Here is a 21,698-nt window from a genome sequence, read left to right on the forward strand (position 1 = left end):
TTTCCTTTAGTTGAGAGCTTTGTAAGGGTAAAGATCAAGGGCTATAGAAAGTTCTGGCACTTCAAAGACCATAGTCACTGGTGAACTTAATTTCTAAGCCTTTTCTATCAAAACTTGGGGAAAAAAATGCTTTCTGTCAGTTTTACCAGTTGATTTTCCACATCAGCCCTCATTTTTCTCTGCTTTTTTACATTTTCTGTTAGTTTTTTTCCCCCCAAGTATTTCTGATATAATAAAGTAGAGCCTGAAGAACTGCATAAAACACTTCCTTTTTTGTAAGAAAATGTCTTCAATATGAAACTATAAAATAAAAGCATTAGAAAATTATTTAGTGTTTGTCTAAGAAATATATTAAGTATTTTTTGATATTCAGATGTCCCTGTGCCTCCTCAGCCTGCTGTGTCTGGAAAATTGGAAACAAATGTTCATCATTTGAGCCACACTCCTCAGAATGCTCACTGCAGTTTTTGGTTCTTTATCCTCACAATCCACCTGGGATTTCTCTGCCTTTCAGCTTTTATTGATTGTTTCAACTGAATTATACTCTCTGAAGCTTTATAATTTTGTTCATTTCAGTAGATGGAGCATCTCTGTCAGGCATTTAGTGTTTCATCTACTGAGTGCCATTTTTAGCTTAAGGTCTCTTCTATAGAGGTATTGTATTGTGTTTACTTAAATTGACACTGAAGTTCATTTCAGTTAAACACAGAGGGGGGAAAAAAATAGCCATTGAGAAATTTAAACTGATCTAGTGAAACTGCTGCAAACTCTCACCTTTTATTTAAATCAGAGCAGTATTTTCCTGGAAAGTCCTGTTCCCCAGTGTCAGTTGTGCTGATCTAATTGCTAATCTAATTGTTACACAAATGCCCTTAAAACTCTGCATAACAAGTAACTGGAACCTGTACAGGAGTCCAGTACTAGTAGATTGAATACATGAATACTCATCCATGACTGCTCTTCCATGCCCCTGATTTTACCTCCTTTTGCCACCTGAAAGCGACTTGAGTATATGAAGAAACTAAGAACTTAGAGGGGACAGGAGACTGCTGATCATGCAGAGCAATTGTGTTGGAGTCAGAGGTTTTATAAAGACATTTCAGTACTATATTGCTTTAATTATGTGGAAACAAAGAATGAAATTCTGGCATGCTGAAGTGAATAACAAAATGCTCCTCCATTTCAACTGAGACTTCACCTAAAGGACTTTCTTCTTCCTGTGAGATACTTAGATCTGTAAGTGATGAAATGCTCATAAAAAACCCACAGTAAATAATAAACTTCACTATCAACCAGCCTTTAAAATAGCATGTTTACCAGATCAAATAGCTTTTTAAAACACAGTATGCCTAGGTAGCACTTTTATAGCCATCCTACCTTCTTTTCTTGTACAGTGTTTGAAACTGTTAAAGTGTAGATTCCACTTGTTGTCAGTCCAGATTTGAAAGCTTCAGCACAGTCTTTGAAGCTAATTTGCTCCTCTTTAGCTATGAAGTTGTTCTTAGCTGTTAAAAATACAATAGAAATTGAGGGCATTAAGAGGAGATGAATAAAAGTTACTAAAAAGTAATTAATGATGTAATCAGATTAAAGATCTGCAGCTCCAAAAAATATGCCTGGTCCTGAAAGAAATGACAGATCAAGGTGTTAATTATGTGTGTTGTTACTTTATATTATTTAGAGACGTTATTCTGCTATGGGCATAGTTTCTTGATAGGTTGAAAAGTGCTCACACTACTGTGCTGAATAAGAAAACTTAGGATATAGCATCACATTCAGTTGAACAGTTTCTGCTTCCATTCGTTGCCTCTGCTGGACTCCTATGTGCATCACAACCTCTGCATGCATTAACTATTATTACAAACATATCTAACTAGCAACTGATCATATAATGACCTTTGGCCAGTACTCTAATATTGTGAAATCTAAAGTAAGACTTATGAAACCTTTTATAATACAGCTGACTGGAATAACTACGCTTACAAAGTTTTAGCTAGTATTTTGCCCATGTGCTGAGACAACTTTGGATGTACCAAGCTGAAGCTTGGTAGCTCAGCCCAACCCACTAAGGAAACATCCCTTCTGGAATTCATTTGTGTAAAATACACATTTTAATATGCCTAAGCCTTCTTATTTTACAGAACAATCTAAGGCTCATCTTTTTCTTCGGTTCTTTATTAACTATGGAGGTTGGAATTTCCTGGCATTTTGCCTGCTGACTGATATTTCATATTTGACCCTTTTGGATTGGTTCTGTGTATTTTCCCTTTTAATTTAATCTAACAAGCACAGCCAGTTAGTACAAAGTTTTAGTGCCATATAATTACATTGTTATATTACAGTTGTTTATTATGTTCTTTTTAGCTTGCTTATTCATTATTTACCTGTTTTGCCTTAAATATAAAAATAACACGTTCAGTTTTAATTGCTTTTCCACACTCTATTGTTTGTATACTGTCTTAGAAGCTTTCCCTGCTAATTTTGTCTTTTTGGCAAACTTTCATTATTTTTTCCACTCTGGGTTTAACAGTGTTGTAGCCAACATGACTTTGACTTGTTTACTTATTTGTGCACTAGCATAGCAGATAACATCAGCAGGAACATGTACAGCCGTGGTTATGGTATTTAAGGGGATAGTGTCAGTTACTAAGACAAAAAAATTTAGGATTTACTTTGTTTAGAAAAACCTACATCATCATATTATTTAGGACACTACTGAAAACGAGGATTTTCGAACACCATTTTCCTTTTTTGTAATCCAATTTACAGGAATGTAGCATAGTCCCATCTAGACTGTATTTTAAGTTGTAATGACAACTATTTTTAAATTTTCCTAGTATTTAAATCCTCTTCTTTAGAGGTTCTCTAAAAAACCTTTTAGAGGTGTGGTGTATTTCCACTCCTGAGAACTTCACATGCAAAAATGCCAGATTCTTTACTCTTTTGTATCCTATACCTTCTTCAATTGTCAAAGTCCCATATCGGTCATGAAATTCAAGGTAATGAATTTGTTCAAATCGTGTTTAGTCATAACTTTCAGTTTATGGTGTGTGTGGATTTTTTTTATGGAGCATGTGAATCTGCATAAATTTGGAAGCTATGCTTTGTGGCTATGATTTGTTGCAGGGCTGACAGACATTTAGGGGTGAGATTATTGCCTATAAAATTTGCTAGGCTGAGGGATTTTTAGGATCAACAGGGAAGCTTCTGTGAAAGACTAGAGGACTTCTGGGAGTACCTGCTGCCCTGAGCTGGTGCTTTCTGTTGTCTGGGCATACATAGGTGCTAAAAACTGGGCCAGTGCCAATTCCTTTGCCTTTAATAGCCGTTATAATTTGTCCTTTCTTTGATCAACTCTAGGTGCATAGAGCAATGAGAGGGAGCAGAAGTAACCTTTGTGAGCCATGAAGAAAAGCTACAGGCCTCCATCACGCAGGTTAACCTAGATATATGGTCAAGGGAGTGTATCTTGACAGATGAATGAATGCCATGTGAGATTAATGATACTTGGTATCTCTGTATTTTTTGAACCACTGGGGAAGTGGGAAAGCAAATAAACCACAGAAGATGAACAAAGTGTTGAAAAGAAACCACATAAATGTTGTGGTTGTTCCCCCCCCCCTAAAAAAAATAGGTTAGCTAACTCATATGCAGAATTTAAGGCAAAAAAAATACATACTTGTTGAGAAGCAGAAGTATGGCAAAACTGGTTGTAAGACTTTATAGGTAATAAAGAACACAAATTAGGGAATGTCACTCAAATGATCTAAGAATGTCTGCTTTTACTTACAGTTTGGTGTAGATATCATAGTAAGCAAGTTATGAACAGTCTCCATCAGATCATGTTGCTGTTTTTGCAGAACAGAGTTGTTTACTGTAGCTGTAACCAACTGTTTTTCTAGTTCTTCTATAATAGAATTCTGTCTGGCTACTAGGACTTGAAGCTGATCTTTTTCATCTTTTATTGACTTTAGCTGAAGTGTGTGCTTGTCTTCCATCTCAAGAACTCTTTTTTCTAGAAAACTAAATAAAAGATTACTATTAGCCTCCTCAGAAAAAATTTTGAACTGATCTAAAGAGAATCAAGCCTGTTGCAGATGTTTCTTTCTTCATAAATATGCAACTTCATTCTCTGATGCCATGCGTGCAGTAGAAAGCTAAATGAAAGTGGAGTTTGATACATGTGCTTTACTTCATTATATTAGTACATTAATAAACAGCATCTACTATAGCCTCCGTTGCAGGCTTTTGAAGTGTAACAACTGGGTGTTTGATAATTAAACATTATGCAAGGAAAGATGCGGTGAAAGGTTTCATGGTTTTACCCTATTAAAAGATGAAACTCATTTAAAGATGAACCTATGAAATTTTCAAATCTCCTGTAATTGTAATAAAATATATACTTAAATAAATATTACAGCATTAAGACAGGGAAATGTGCAAATAATCACTTCAAGATGCGCTCCTCATCTCCAGTTCTGGAGCTGGTATGAATAGGTGACTGTCTGGAACATTATTTAATTGGTAATTGTTCCAATGCAGACTTTGAGACAGTTGGTGTTAAAAGATGCACAGCCAGATGGGAGAAGTTCACCTAAAATCCACTGCTGTTATTGAAAAAAAACTTGAACCTTATAATTATGTTTCAAGCAGATTAGCTCAATGTCAGATTGTCTTTTGTTAGGTGAGAAACAATGCTGTTGTGCTTACATGGGTTTTACAAGGGTCGTCTAAAGTCTGCTGAGTTTGACACCAAAAAAAAAGTGACAATTTAAAATTTAGTATTTACTTTCCATTTGATAAAGATGCCTGTTTTTATTAAGTTGGTGGATAAAACCTTTAGGGAGCATATATAAATGTAGTAGAGTAGTGAACAAAAATGTCAAAACATGTCTCTTGGGTTTTTTAAACTAATTCTTTCAGAATAAAAAGCACTTTGCACATATGGTTCTCATTGAAAAACATGGCTTTGAAGGAGAAAACTGAATGTTACTGCTGCTTTTATATTTCTCTGTAAACTATTTATTGCCAAAAGTAAAATAAGACCCTGGTGATATGAAAATGAAACTCGCTGAAAAAAGGTATGAGCCTTTGGACAACAGCTGTTACAGAAACAGATAGGAGTCATAGTTGGATATTAGTCTGAATTTCAAAATTTTGACTAGTAAGGAACATTGAATATGAGGAGTATGTGACTTTTCTCACTGGGTTAGAAAAAAAATGTGGCAATGACCTGATTGTCACAGCATGGCCATGTACTATACATGAAAATAACATTTTTGAGATGTGGTTGCACTGGATTACTTTGAGTCAGGTTACATAATCCATAAATTCATCTGGATAAGTTTAAAATATAGAAATCAAATTATATATAAACAGAACACAAGAAGAATAAGCCTGCATGATTCTCTAGGCCTTAAATAATATATGACCTTTGTAAAAAGCATAGCTGGGCATGGGGAGCTTCTGTACAAGGCCTTATTTTTTTACTTGAGTGCATTTGTTTCTAAAACCTTTAGACAGGCACTTCAGGGTATTGGGTTGATAGGAAAACTTACCTGTTTTTTTCTTGTAATTTAGTTATCTCGTTGGTCTGATCTGAAATCTGTCTTTCTAGTTTGTTTGTTGAAAGAGAGTGTTCCAAAAGCTGAAGTTCAAGTCTGGTTGTCTGGTTTAATACCTAAGTAAAATTTATTAAAATATTTGAAAATCAAGATACTTTTTTAAAATTAATTGTAATTTCTTTATGTTGTGAAAACATGCAAATCTCCACTTAAGCCTATAATTAAAAATTCTTTTTCAATACTTAATGTGGGCACAAATGCTCATAGAATTAGAATCAAGAATACATGGAGTTGTACTAATTTTGTTGTTACGCTACCATATATCATTGGGAATATTTCAGTAGTATGCTACATTTCCGACCAATGGCTGAAAGATACTGCATACTTTAGTTTTGCTGTCATACCTTCCCCTCTGTTATGATATTCTTATTTCATTACTGGAATGATTATGGTTGTTGCTCAGAGAGTAATTTGTTTCTTAGTCTGGTGTAGAAAGAAAGCACTTTGCATATCTCTCACTGGTTGAAATCTTGTCCCAGTCCTGAAATCACTAGATAGTTCCCTCTTAGTTATTTTCCTTAATCCCCAATTATATTTTAAAGTGTTCATCATGTGAACAACACTTTTGTGAGTTCATTCCTTGCATTTTACATTACCTTTTCTATATGTCTTGTCTACTGTCTAAATTTATTTGCATCTCTAGATGAAGAAACCCAGATATTGGGAAACACAGATGACACTTTGAGGCATGTTTTCTAGAAATATTTTCTCATTGTTTTAGAACAGCTTTTTTTAATTCAGAAGAATTTGGCTTTCCTTGGCAGGAAGAATTGATTACTCATGTCCTTCATGTTAAACAGTCATTCAGGACATGATTTCACACTTAAGTGTAATAGAAAACTATTGCCAAAAGTAAGTGTCCTTGAGAGAGCAACTGTTTGGTTAATTTCCTGATATGGTTAATTAAGCCCTTAACCCAGTCACCAGTAATTTCAAGCAGAGAAGGAAAGTTGCAGTGATTATTTTCTTCCTCTAAGCAGAAAATAAATGAATAATTTCCACAAAGACATTCCTGTGAATGAATAAATACATTAAACATGTGCATAATACTGGGCTCCTGAATAATGCAACCAGAAAGTTGAATTCAGTACACCTGTGAGCTATGAACTATCAATTTATCAAAGAGTTCACAAAGGCTTGTTGTAGGTTAAAAAATGTAATTTAATTCATTGGATGAATTCTACAGATAATAAAATGTCTAACAAGTATTTTAGGTTTTGCACGCTGTTTACATTATATAAAATGTGTGCTGCATCCTATATTCATTATTTGTTTTGGCAATTATATATCTGAATTTTCCTACCATGTTAGCAAAACTACGAATACATACCATTCTACATTGCTTGGACTTGTCCTTATAACGTATTAAAATCTGCATTCTATTTCACAGAATGTCTTATTGTAGTTCATGTTTTTCAATTAAAGCAATAATTAAAGATAAACCCATTAATTTTCTTTTTGTTTGAAATAATTTAGAGAATAATATGTACACTGGGCAAGTTTACTTCTGTGTGAATATACTTTTCTAGTAGCCTCCTCCCAATTCCTTTATTCTGGATTAATCTCTGATTCCTTTATTTATCCCTCTGTTAAATAACAATAATATAGTGCATTGTGCTAGAAATGAACTGTCACCCCACTTACAGCATCTGTGAAAATATTCATTAAAAAGATACATTTGTCTTGATAAGAAGTTTTAAAAAATAGAAAATAAAATTTAAATGTCAAAAAGCAATTAGCCTCGCAAATGGAACAAATGCAGTTTGAAGGAACTCTCTTTTAGCTAAGATCTAGTGGTGAGAGGTGAATAATCAACAGAGGTATGCAAGGGTTGTATAAAAGCACACTAGTACCCAACTGATGCTTGGATATAGTATAGTAGTTTTAAGTATATTATCTTTAAGGATAAATGTAACAGTTGTCTTGCTAGACATACTTCAAATCCTGGTGTAATGGAAGTCTTTCAGGTGACAACAGTGGGTTTGCATGGAGCTATGTTATTACCAATTACTAATATTTCCTTAAACTAGTTAGAGCTGTTGATTATGATTGACTTCTAATTGCTGAACTGAATAGTGTAACACCAAACTGTTAAATGTGTAGTTGTAGGTGTTTGGGAAGTAGAAGCATTTTTAGGTTGAAATTCATTACTTACTTGTGCTTCAACATCTGTTAATTTGCGGGTCTGTTCAGCTGTTTGATTTAGTAAGTTTGTGCCTATTTCAATCATTACTGCAGTCTGGTTCTGCACTGCAGTTTGCTGGATCTCTACCATTTCTTTCTTCATACTGTCTTGGATGTAATTCTCAAGCTACATGGGAAAGGAAAGAGAGAAGATAGTTGCATTCTTTAAATGTTGGGGGGGGGGGTGGGGGGTGGGTAGTACAGTAAGCCTGCTGGCTGCCTTGCTAAACAAATTTGTTCCTTGTCTGTTATGCATTTATATGAAGTTTCTCGATGTTAAGCTCTGTGAAAGAAAGGGCAAATGTGACAAAGAATGTGTGGACACCCATTTTCTAAAGGCAGGAACAGAGATTTGTGGGAGGTAGGTAGAAGGTGCAGTGGTGAGAATGCTTGTGGGCACTTGGAAGCTTTTCTGCCTTAGTGCTCCCACCATTGTAACCATCAGAGAAGCTTCACCAGCTTTGGCAGCGATGGGAAATTTTAGAAGACAAAAGCTTAGGAGTTTAGTCATCTTCCTGTATCTAGACTTAAATATTTTCAAAAGCATTTTTCATCACATGACTAGAAGTCAGAGAAGAGGTCAGATGTCATTTAACTCTGTTATGTGTGCATTTTTATCAGAGGGAATTTCAAATAAAGACATTGAACAGTAGGAAAACTTATAAATACTTCAAATGCTTAATATTTAGGAATGCAAAAACTGTTTTAAATACTTGATTCTGAAGTGATTTCTGTGTCTAAACTAATAAGGCTTTTTTGGTAGTCATTTTATAACAGAGTACACTGTTTTCAAGAAAAGCAAGGAGCAAATAAGTAGCAAGGAGAAAATTCAAGTAACATTTCATGAAGTCTTTCCTTCAATGTGTCTGCAATATCCAAAAGCAGTCTGATTTTTCTCCATGCTTCTTTAATATAATTTTCTCAATAACTTTACAAATACTTCATATTTCTTTCATGTTACTTATGATTAACTCTTAAAAATCAAGGCCACATGATTTCTTTCTTTTTTGTTGACTGGGGAAATTTCTAGACTCAAACTCCTGTATCACTCCAACATTGTTCTAGCAAGAGAACCATAGCCATTTTTGAGCTTCATGCTGTACATACAAAGAGGATACTTGCTAATAACAAACAGCTAGTATCATTAAGCACAAGTTATAAAACATCACCCAATCCTAATCTAAGGAAAATGGTAAAACAGGTTGATATCTTGATTTTTTTAAATACTATTTTGATAATGCAATCTTGATATGAATAATGGCTTGTAGTGAGGAGGAGCTTTGAACATTATTGCATGGCTACTTTCCATATCAGTGAGGAAAAAGCCACTTATTATTTACCAGTCTATCAAACCACTGTTCAGATACAGCCATTCCATTTCTGACCAGCTAAAGATCAATTGGCAGATCTGTCAGCTTGAAATGTTTCCCCTTAAATATTACTTGAGCAAGGACTGTATTATTTTTTTTTCCTGACTTCACAGGGTTTTTTTTAAAAGTGGCAAATGAAGAAAACAGGGTGTATTAAGTTAAAACCTCTAAAACCAAATCTATATTCTTAGTTTGAAGTAAGCATTATTTCTTTTTGTGACTTTGAAAGAAGTATTTGTTTGTTCGCTCCATTCTCCCCATCTAGTTGGTGAACAGCAGTGCACAACAGAGATTTCAGATCTGGCACAAGCTTTGACCCACATCTACTACACTGCTGAACAAGTGTACTTACTTCTCAGGTGTACCCTAAGGATTTAAAACTAGCCTTTAGACAGCCTTTAGAAGCTCTGCGTAACAACCTTTGTGAATACTAGAAGTAAGCATACAATCAACTGGGTTTTGGCATGGTAATTTAACATGAGTATCTTCAGTCGGCATCACACTATGGCAGAGTTGTTCCCTATTCATAGGATCAGTTCTTAAGTGTTACCTTTTGCTCCTGGATATTCCTCATTTTCAAAAGCATCCCCACCCAGAGGCAGATCTAATTTGACCAAACATGTTGGAATTTTTTTAAAACTTTGGTGACATCTTTTAGGTCACCTTCTTTTCTGCTGATCGGTGGCTTTTCGTTGTGTAGTATTGGTAAGTCATCTTTGGTCCTTGATGATTAGGCTATGAGATGTTGAAGTATAGTGATAATTTAATTTTAAAAGCAGTGCAAGATGGTATTTAGTGCACCACAGTCCAAGGAGATGTGCAAAATTCTGAAGGCTTTTATACAGATAAAAATAAGAAATTATTCACTAAAGTTAGATACTGCTCCACGAAGACCAAGAACAATAACTAATATGTGTCCCTCTGAAAAGGCTAGGCATCTGGGGAATAAACAATTTAGGAGTCTAAATTAATTTTAGCAAATGAAGCTGGAGAACTGGACATCATTGTAGAAACTTGGAAAAGACCTTTGCTCAAATGCACCTCTGTTAAAATAAAATTAAGGGAGATCTTCAGAATGCATTTTATTTGCCTCAGTACCATAGTTGAGTATTGTAATGCCTTTATAAAGATCAAGGATATCACCTTGCCTGGCAGACTCAAAGTACATCTGCAGTTAGAAAGGACATTGGGAAAAAAAGGGACATAAAGATTAAAAAAAGGAGTAAGAAACCTCAGGTATCAAAGAGCTACCATATGAGAAAGCACTGAAAATATTGCATCTTCTTTAATTTAGAAAAAAGGCCCACAGAAAAAAAGACAGAAGGCAGTAAATCAATGAACAAAGACTGATCAAGAGTTTTGACTCTTTTATAAAATAATAGTAGATATTAAACCTCATTCTTCAAAGGTTAGTTCCTTGTTGACGAGAGAGAGTTCTGAATGAGAATCTGAGCAAAATCATCTCTGCAAACAGGATTACAGAACTGCATGACTTCTTTGAAAATGTTATCACTGAGTTATTCCAAAACACACTACTAAAAAATGAGTTAATTCTGAGCTTAAAGGTAAGGTAAACATTTTACAGTAGGCTTAGGCAATTGCCCAGTTAAAGCACACAGCTGTAAGGTTGTTCTGATTACAGTACGCAAAACCTGTGATTACAATTTAAGGCATCTGGTGGTTCTGGTTGCCAGATTTTTATACCCCTTGTCACTGTGCTTGCAACCTTAGAAAACAGTTTTGTTTGGACACACAGGTCTGCATTTTCATAATTTATCTTATTTGAATATCTGTAACTATAAGCCTATTTCCAAGTATCTAACCTCTTTCAAATAATACTCATGTGATGTATTCTAAATCATTGAAGTATTCTTTTGACTCTAGTTTTAACAGTTTGTCTTCACATTCATTTTTCAACTTAAAAATATTAAATAGGTAACTTAGGGAATATGTTATTTGTGCTTACTTGGAATCATGAAAAATGAACACCAAAAGGCTTTTGAGATTTAAAGCCAGTTTCATGATCTGGTTCATTTATTCTAATTAAGAACAACATGAAGCATCATAATGGTATTGACCTATAAAGTAGCTTTGGAGTTTCTTGTGGGTTTTTTCCCTTAAAAATCCTACAAAATATGATTACATAAACCCCTTCTCTTCTTTCCTTCATGTTTACTAATCCTCTTTCACTTTTGTGCATTCTCTCCATGTACACATCATAAAATCTCTTTTCCTGACCTGAATCAATATACATAGTCATCCCTCTTTGCTTATATTCCCTTCTTTCTTCATCATACAATGCAAAATTGTAGAAAGTAGGACTTTTAATAATTTTTTTTTCTTTTTTTTAGTATCAGGTGCTCAGTTCCATCTTTCTTCAAAGATGAATAAAATAATTATTTTCAGCCAAAATGCCCATCATCTCCCACTGACCTTAGTGAAAGCAGAACACGTTCCCATTGCACACTCTCAGAAAGCGAGGCCCTTGGCTTTCCATGAGAGGGAGGTGGAAGAACTTTTTCAATACAGACTCCAGTTAAGGCAGCCAAGGCTAAGCTTCATCAACAACACTGAGGATTAGCAGCCGTTTTGCAAGACTACAGTTCTTTGTGGCACATTTCTTTGTGGCACATTCATCAGGTCCTGCCAAGGAACCTCCTTCCTTTATAAACCCACTCAGAATTTCTGAAGAGGGGAGAATAGCTTGGGTCATTTACAAGAAGGAAGGGCACAGGAATTAAATGCTTCAGTCCCCATGCATGAGTTCAGAAGCTTGGCAGTTTGTTTTGAACAGCATGTCCGTCTTTTCCAATACTTTGCACAAACTTGGAAGGTGCAGCAGGGATTATTTGTTAGATTTCTCCTTTGCCGCATGACTAGTTATGGGAAGATAATTTTTAATCTCTTTTTAATTCAATTAATAGCTGGCATATAAAATTTGTGTTGATATATGTTAACCTTGATTACGTGATCTTTATTTTGGACAAAGTAATTGTCAAAACCTAAGAGCTGAAAATTAAGGGGCATATTCTTTCAGTAAATCTGCTTTAAGATTTAAATTTTGCTATAAAATAGGATTCCTATCTTAAGGAAATTGCAAGTGAGAGAGAAAGAGATATAAATACATTCATATTTGAAAGAAGGAACAGTTAGTTGATAGCATTTCACTGATTCTTCATGGGATTTTTTCATGAAATATTCTATTTTTTGTGTAAGACTTTGGCTGGCATGTATTCTCAAAGAAAGTAAATATAAAAATGAAATCACAGATGGGAAAAAGCATGTCTCTTAAAGTATGCTTAAATTGCAAAAACAGCTGGGAAAATTGAAAAAAATAGTTTCACAATTAAGGTTTGTAATATAGTTATGGTGATACATTTTTGGAGAGACAAAATTCTCTAAAGTCATCAATCTGGGACTGTCATGCTTTATTACTTCAAATCATATAAAATCATACAATTTGATGAAAATACTTTATCTAAGTTGCCAAAAAAATGAGGACAGCTCAATCATATTGGAACACATTCCAACACATTGCTTTTATAGCCAAGATTGTCTTTTTTTAAGCAAGTTTTAAATTGGCAAGAAAGAAAACACAACATGCAGAGTATGCATTAAAATAAATTTTATTTCTAACCATTGGCATTAATCCTGTATGAAGGGTTGCCAATACTTATTTAAATTAAGAGCCTTCTTGATTGCTATTGTATAATTTGTCTGTATTACAGAACAGTTTTTCAAAGAACCAATAATTTATTTGTGTATTTTGTAGACACTTTATCTTACCATTTTTTCATTTGAAGTTATAAATGAGGTCTTGCTTTTGTTCTTTGCTGCCAAATGGTCTATGCTAATTAAACGGTCATGTTCCTGGCAGCATTTATAGCTATATGAATACATACATCCTTTCTTTGCCAAATGCTACCCCATATAAATGGTACAAATAGTATTGGCTGCTGGTTTAATTTTACAGAATTTGTCAGTTATAGGAGCAGTTGTTCTAAATAAAGTTTGGTGATTTTCCTAATGTTTATAATCTGATTCTGCCAACTGTAACATTTCTTTTCAGAGAGAGGTGATGTTAATCATGAGTTTCTACATAGGGCTGTGTCCCCTAGAAAAAGCAGGTAGATGGTTGGAGCTGCATGATCTTTTGTATCCACCCCTAAGATTATCAGAATCTATCAAGACCTTTTTGCCTTGAATCAAATATGGATTACTAGACTAAGCAATTTACCACTTTCAGGGAATTCGTCTATAAGTTTGAGAAAATTCTAGAAGCATTGTTTTTAGGCTTTCTCACAACTTGTCTACTGAAACCTGAAGATAATCTTTATTCTTACAATAAAGCATCCATTCTAAAATTGTACCTGCTAGGAGAAATAACAAACAGGTCAAAGTTTATCTGCAGTCCTATCTCTATAGCCCTGTATTTAGATCAGCAGCTTCATTGCATGAAAAATGCCGTTAGCCCCATAAACTCTACAACTGCTATGTGTGATATACTGTATGAAGCTCAGCGGCATTTGGGTTGTTCATCCTGTCTAACAGCTGATTGCTGGTCAAATGGAGAGGTCATATGCCTCCATGCCCCAGCCACATGTTTCTGCTCCTTTCTTTGCACCAGCTCTCACATTTGTTGCACTTTTGACAAAGCCTGGAGCCACTAGCCTGAAAGAAAGACAAGGGACAATTTCTTGTCAAGTTTATGGATTGTGGATCTCTCCTAGATGTCAAAACTGTTACTAAGAAAACTGTGGCTGTTGATAGTGTAGCAAAGTTATTTTAATATGATTTAAAATTATATGCTGGAGTTTTAAATACAGACCTTGACTAATATTCTCCTAAGAATATCAGTGCATATGAGGGTCTTCCTTTGATTGCAGTGACAACTGACTATTCTGCCATTAATTTGAAGTTTTAGATCTTTCATATTCTTGTCAGTGGTGGTCTGATAAATACAGAATAATTTAAATAAAACTAGTTTTCTTCATATTTTCAAGAGGGAAAACCAAAGAATATGCATAAGGTTTCCATGAGAAACAGCTATTTCTATTGAGACCTTGACTGTGCTTAGTAATTAATTTACAACAGAGTGCAAAAGAATTTGCATGAGTATTGAACAGGCTGTATTAGAACACATTGCATATTTAGTCATCTAATGTAGATACAGAGAAAATTGCAGGGGTAATGACAGTCTGTAGTGTTTTTCCTCTAATTTTTGTTCTGAATTTCCAGAAGTGGTGCAGATCCACTAGAAAACGTAGCAACATAAAATACAACATTTACAGCTAGCCATTTGTTAAATATGCATTGGCAGTACAGTGACATATATTAACCTGTCAAAAGCTTTTCAAGTTATTGTTCTTGCATCCCTACTAAGAATGTACTGTGCTTTATTCAAAAATTATCTTTGTGAATTTAAACCAGAGGAACTTAATCAGCCCTTCCAATACCTGTGGTCATCATCCTGACATTTTGTTCCCTAAAATGTTTAGTTTATACACGAAAGTGAGCAAGATGGAAAATTAACTTAAGCATCCATACTCAATTTTGCCTAGTTCTAGTGACAAGGCAAAATAAGAAAACCACTCATGAGTCTCATCAGTTCTTTTTCCAAATACTTTTTCAGAGTACAGACAAGACCTTCCTACTTCTCATACTCCAGATGTCTTGAGTTATCTTTAACCCAGTAATGCTTGGTCTTACTTGCCTTGCCCTTGTTTCAGAGTAGCAGTGTTCTTTGGATTGTGGCCATGTCTGGTTTCTTCATGACCCATCTGAATTAGAAATTTGCCCATAATTTGAAACATTTTTTTCAAACTCTGTGCCAGTGAGCAACTGTCTCATTGTAGAAGGTCATCCATATATGCCACAGAATCCTTAAATTTTTGATTCGCAGATACATTTTTGTATATAAAGACAGAAAATAGAGTTTTGTCAAAGTACTTTAACACACTTCACTTTCAATTAAAATACTGAATATGTAAATTGTTTATTTGTAGTAGAATTGAAGTCTGCACACTAGGAAGGGATTCTTGGGATGATGGATCCTATTGAACACAGATAACAGTAAATGTATTACAAATGTAATACAGTCTTCATAAAAAGAAGAAAACCCTCTCAAAGCAGTTCATGTAGGCAGTATGAAGTATTTTACCTACATATATATGCCGCACATGCTGCTTAATGTGCATGTATGTAATGAATGGAGCACCATAATGCCAGGCTCTCCATGTGTGTTTGTATTTCCACATCACTGCAATGTACTGGTGTTATGAAAACAAAATACTATAAAAATTTAAATTTTGCAGGCAGATTTGTTCTCTTTAAAATAGCTTTTCATACTTGTTTTCACAGTCTATCTATGTTGCTATTGCTTATAAGTTACAACAAAAATGGAAGAATCACTATCCCTTCCAAGATCCATTTATCTTGAAAGACCTAAGGGAACACATTTTTTAGGACATTGCATCAATCCCCATCAGTCAGACCTTAAGCTATTTTAAATCCACTTTTAATAAAATAATATATTTCTCTATCTCTTCTGAAAGTTAGTTATCAATTTTAGTAGCTTGTAACTTTTGGAATAAATTAGTACACTGCAGAAGAAAAAAGCAATCATGTCTGGAAAAGACACATTTTAAATTGCCTTTTTTCCTTCTTTTTTTTTTTTTTCTTTTTTTTTTTTTTGTTTTCCTGGGGCAGGAAGTCCCAATGGACTATGTGTTGTTTCTCAAGGGAGGGGAAAAAAATCTTTTGGGAATGTATATGGGAATGCTTGAGATGTCTCTATGCTATTAGATTCTTACATGCCCCACTGAGCATGTCTGCATGACCAGACCTCCAGCTAAGATTTTTCTCTTATCTCATTTTCCTGTCAGCAAACAAAAGGTGAAAGTAACATCATAAATGAATACGAGCTGAAAGTGAGCTGTGATTTATTGGAAAATCACAAGCTAAAGTTGTGCAATACAATACTAAAGGTTTAAATGCTAACTCTTAAAATAGTGAATACAGACTTTAATATAAATTATACACAGGAGATGGTTCAGTTAATGCCACTTGTGCACTAAATTAAAGCTACCAACTTATTCTCATATCTGGTTACTTCTCATTTAGAGGAAGATGTTATACTTTTATAATTTACACTTACTAGCAGAATGAAAAAAATTCCCTCCTTCATTGGCAATAATCGAATAAAAACCAAATAATTCATTAATATAACATGAAATAAAGGCATTAAATGCCTTAATTGTCTGCACAAATATTTATGAATAATGGCTTTCACTCTGTGTTCTTGATTGGAAGTATTTTGTAGCTAATACTAAAAGGTATTACAGCATGATCATACTTTCTACTGTTTGTTTTGAACTAACTACAAAAGTTGCAATCAAAATGATGACCTAGAAAAAGCAAAAGAGTGCATAGGAAAAGGGAAGAGACTTTGAGAGCTGAAAGTATTCCAAAGGCTATCTTAGAGTCGAGCTCCCACCATTCCAGACACTGGTCTTGTTCTATAACATGTGGTATAAACTACTGCTTTCCTAAATGCACATGTGTTTTCATATGGTTTGTCACTTGGAGAACGACATAGGTGCTTTATACTACATGTGTTGCATATACTTTTTATAATGCATCTTTTTAGGAGATGTAAATAAAATTGCAAATGAAAAATATTCTTGAGATTTCAGAAAATGTTGTTAATAGAAACTAAACAGTCAACTTGACAAACCTTTTAATAGTGTGAATTTCTATATGGGTAAGGAATTAATTTAAAATCAAAATTTAACAATACCTTCAGAACCAAAATCAATTATTTGGTGATTAACCGTTCTCATTAAGAGTTAAGGATATTCATTAAGGCAGTAATCTAAGATTCTGAATCACCATTTTTTAGGATCACAGCTAAGTGGTATTTCTCTTAGAAATCAGGGAAGGAATTCATGAAGTTCCCATTAGTCTAAAAATAAAGAATAAATAAATAAATAGTGTGAGTCATGAATGGCATTTTGCCGAAGCTCAGTAGCACTGAAGCCAGAAAGACAAGAAGTCAATGATGCTTCTGCCATTCACTGAAATGAATATAAATTTTCCTCGTAATGTGCAACAAGCCACCAACATTCAAAATTAGGCTTCCTTATTTATGAACAGTATAAGAAATACTGCCAATCAATATTTAATTTTTAAATACTAGGTTATAGCATTGGGCTATAATTTCACAGACTGAATATTCAGACTTTTTGGAGACAAGCCCACATGTTTTCTGTCATATTTTTGTACTTGCATGCTACCATCAGGGAATCAGGATTTTACCAGACTGGTATAAAGATGAGACTCTGCCCTAAAAAGCCCACTTTTGAATAAACGCTTGCTATGCCAGATCTAAGGTAATCCTTTCCCATTTGTGTATTTTTTCCATTCCACTAAGCAATAGGCTGCTTAAATAAACTTACTATCTGGTATGCCAGTGGAGGTACTTACATTTTTCATGAAAGACATGGCTATGTAGCCTTATAAACTTTAAAAATTTTTTAGCAAATTTGTATCTATCACAGTTTTTTCATAATATAAAACTATTTATCTTTTTTTTATCTCAACTTACAATATCAAATGAATTTTTAAATTAATTGCTCTTTAAACAGGACAGCCTATTTTAGAGAATAGCTCATGATGTGGTAGAGCAAATCATAGTACAATTTTTTTAGGAAACATGAAGCAAATTCCTCTTTTCAAAATATGTTTTTGGGCAAGTGAAAAAGAGCTAGGCATTCAGAGTTCATTCTCAGCGTTACTTTCTAGGGAAGTAGTCATCTTGCATTCCACTTCCAACCAGAAGGAAGAATGATTCGGAGTTCAAGGATCAAACTAGTTAGGAAGCTGTGGAACACAATTAGTCCCTTTTGTGAGCTATAAAACTGGGTGTCTCGTGTTTCAAAGCTGTGTTCACAGAGCATCTTTCAGCATGAAAAATCATTAGAATTTTTTTTTAAACTTCACAGATAAAGGAAACTGAAAACATTTTGAGTAGTTCTTACACTTTGCAACATACTGGCTTCTAAATATAGTTTATAAGATTTTTTTCTTGAAGAAGAAGAAGCCTCAATGATGATGCTACCAAGAGAGAACCAGTCATTTGAGCTGAAGGCCTGCCAATTTTTGAATGCTCAAGACTTTGAGACAGTACACACAGCAGTTGATTTCAGTTTTGAAGGATGGAATTTCCCTACTAAGAACTCGGATGCTGATTTTCCTGTATGTTTGCAAAAAAACCCCAAGGTAATAATTTCCTCTCAAGTGCTGTAGTTCTTTAAGTCATGCTGCCATCTTTCTCTCCACTTTTTTCATTGCTAATATGCTATGGACAGGAGAGGTGGTGTGTCTGAAAAGCTGCTACATTTTCATCACCAGTCTGAAAATTCCTCACTTGCCAGACTAGACCTGTCAGAGAACTTCCCTGTGGTTTCCGAAACACTGGTTAGGGGAAGCAGGACCCCAGAATCACAATGGACTGTGACTACAGAAAGCATTAGGGGCTGCCTTAAGTAGGAGAAACTAAGTTGGTCACCTCTGCCTAGTTAAAAAACTAACCATCTTGATATGTTCTTGTCGAATGCCACTTACTTATTTCCTTTGCTGTTTCATTAGTACAACTAAGAGTCTTTGAAGCAAAAGCTTCTGAGGAATTCCATACTCAAAAGATAAAACAGGACACTACTGTGTTAAGGTTGGACAAGCACAAATATTTGGAAATAAGATCAGCATGTAAAGGCAAAAACAAAACGTAGTGTGAAACAGGAAAAAAAAAAACTTTAAATTACGTAATCTTGATAAAAAATACATTTTTGCCTCAATAACTGTGATTATCCATCTAAAAGCAGGCAGATTAGTTTGTTGGAACGGAACCAAGAAGAAAGTCTTTCCATCCATTGCTTCCAAAAGTTCCTCTTTGTCTTTGGTGCCCCACTGAGCCCTCAGGCCGTGATGGAAAATCACCTCTCAAGCTGGGTTCCAGTCAGTGCTTCTGAAAGCCTGAAGCCAGGCAGCTGTCAGATGGTGCCCTTCCATGAAGACCAGAAACTGGAGCCAGATCCTCTCAAAACAAACAATGCTAGAAGAGGGGGAACTCTCAGCAAAAATGGCGACAACCAAAGCTATGCTCTACAGGATGGGTATATGGGAGGAAACTGTCTGTCTGTCAAGATCTGATGGGATGAGCCACTGATGAGGGACACTTTTAAATGCACTTTCCAGAGACTCTGTTCTCAAGATGAGTAACCACATCTAGCAAGAGTGCAATGTCACTGTACATCAAAGTACAATGTCATTGATGCAGCTAGCCAGAAAAAGAAGCTATCTGTCTTAATACCCAGGAGAGTGTGCATGTAGGTGAGGGTTAAAAAGAAACTTGAGGACAAAAGAATCCAGAATTGAGAATCCTGAATGACAAGGGACATAGAGAAAACAGAGTTCAGTCTGGACAGCCAGGAAGCTGAACGGTCTTAATGAAGGGAAAGAGAAGGGAAAAAATAAAAAATAAAAAAGGAACTGAATATGTGTGAGCAGAATTTTTCAAATGGATGTGTCAAGGATAGTAATTCATAAAGGCAATGGGCTGCAAAAGGAGGCTGGAAGACTGATCTTAAAGCCAGCTGAGGAAAGGAATTGTCTGGTTGGCCTGAAGGTTAAAAAACATTGCAAAGTTGGAAGGAAATTCACTGAAGAAAATGGTGAGTGCAAAGGACTTGACTGGATGACAGTCTTGGGCAATGTTCCTTCCACATGGACTTGAGAGGGACAAGAAAAGGAAAACGTGTATTTCCTTGTGATTAAAATTATCACTCTTTTTTTCTATTCCAATAGCATCCTTACTCATTAGAGGTAGTCCACAAGAAGTAAGCTTTAAAGCACATGTCTGATTTACTGGTTTACTGCATTATCAACTTCAAATAGTTTTTAAAAAAAAAGGATTCAACTTTTGAGTCAAATTTTTAGCTACATCAAGTGAAATCTGTTTCACTAAGAAGTCAGTGGAAATTTTTCTACTTGCTTCGAGCAGAGCTAGGTTTTTGTATGCTATCCTCAGAGCCTTTTTAAAATAATAAAGTTTACCATAACAAAGCAGCTGAACTCAAGACATGAATAAGTTTTCTTTAGATCCAAGTCAAATAAACTTATGCATCAGGGGAAAAAATTTGGGTATTATTGACTATATTTAAACTTTCTTCTGTAGCTGATGAACTGTAGTTGTCAGAATCCTTGCTTGTACATGGTAAGATTTCAACAGGGTCAGATTGTTTATATTTGTTGCAGTTTATACTCTTTCTAATGGTTAGGTTATTAGTCTTGGGGTTTACCTTCTAGTTATTTGAATTTTATTTCATCATGTCAGAGTGGTTTTCAGAAAACATTCCAGTAAGGCTCCAGTAGCAGTTACAACAAGGTTTTTTGATTTATTATTACTTTATAGGCAATCATTATATCTGACAGAAAATCTGGCATCGGTATCGAAGTTTAATATAAGTGAAAACACAACGATAGTTAATATGGTCAAAGTTCAGACCTCACGCAAGGAAGCTTAGTTTTATTTAAGTCAATTCCTTAGCAGCAGAAAAACACAAGCATTTGTCTGGTTTTATTCATTCACTTAAGCTGTCTTTTGCCTACTTTATCCTTTTTTTTAAAGTTTTATTAAGAAACTGGGAGTTGGTGTTCCCTTTAAATAGTTAAATTACTGTTTATAGAAAAACTTTCTGAAAAGAAAAGCAAAAATATGGAAATTGTTTCATTAAGTCTCCACTAGGGAATTTTCTAGAATATTGAACTGTTTGAATGGACAGGATATTTGTTAGTGCGATAGGGAAGTATTGCAAGTGTGTTTTGCATTGCTACATGTATTTCAGTCTTGATCTGCAGATTTTTTGATGTTTGAATGTTGACTTTTTGAACATCTGAGATTGTCAGTTGACAGCTGATACCATGGAAAAATGAGGCTACTGCTTGTTGACTGATTGGCACATTCTCCTTAAGGGGCTGGTTTATATTTCACTTCAAAACTATGGGTTTGAACTAGTATCTCCCAGATGTTAACACCTTGAAAATGGAAAATGGGGAGTAAAATTGTTATGCAGGACATAATGTTCAAAGGAAAGGACCTACAGGAAGTATATGAAGTGTCTTTGTATGATGTCTACAAGTTCTGTGGAGAAAGACAGAACTGAAATTATTTTTAGATGTCAGCTATCAAAATTAAACCTCTCAGCTTACTCGAATACCTCAGTGTTAAGACTATACATCAGGTTATATGATGAACAGCAGGCTCCGGTACCCTGACATCATACCTTATGTAGGATTGCTGCTGGTGGGGTAAAGGCTATGGCTATTGCCCAGGAAATGTCCTTTCCACTGAGCTGGGTGTCTCCCCATTCCCACACCCTGACAAAATGGAACAAAAGAGGCTTTTTCCTTCCATGATCATGCACGTGAGGTGCGGGCCTGAACCAAAAAAGCAAGCATAGTT

The 21,698-nt window shown here is 34.9% G+C and overlaps 2 protein-coding genes across 8 annotated transcripts in view; one reads left to right on the plus strand and one right to left on the minus strand.

Moving 5' to 3' along the window:
• MCPH1 (microcephalin 1) overlaps positions 1 to 21,698 on the plus strand; it is a 132,419-nt gene that overhangs the window by 67,967 nt on the left and 42,754 nt on the right.
• Positions 1 to 21,698, minus strand: part of ANGPT2 (angiopoietin 2) — a 43,944-nt gene that overhangs the window by 13,500 nt on the left and 8,746 nt on the right. The window contains exons 2-6 of one of the 7 annotated variants that reach the window (XM_074895739.1): positions 7,780 to 7,935; positions 5,559 to 5,680; positions 3,805 to 4,023; positions 3,227 to 3,254; positions 1,378 to 1,479 (exon numbers count right to left, since the gene is read on the minus strand). In XM_074895739.1, coding sequence (XP_074751840.1) covers positions 1,378 to 1,479; positions 3,227 to 3,254; positions 3,805 to 4,023; positions 5,559 to 5,680; positions 7,780 to 7,935 — 627 coding nt within the window. Of the gene's footprint in view, positions 1 to 1,377; positions 1,506 to 3,218; positions 3,255 to 3,738; positions 3,757 to 3,786; positions 4,024 to 5,558; positions 5,681 to 7,779; positions 7,936 to 21,698 lie in introns of all 7 variants that reach the window. The other 6 variants (XM_074895738.1, XM_074895736.1, XM_074895737.1 and 3 more) reach the window with 6 other exon arrangements.

Source organism: Athene noctua, chromosome 1 (assembly GCF_965140245.1).
Source record: "Athene noctua chromosome 1, bAthNoc1.hap1.1, whole genome shotgun sequence".
Classification (NCBI taxonomy): domain Eukaryota; kingdom Metazoa; phylum Chordata; class Aves; order Strigiformes; family Strigidae; genus Athene; species Athene noctua.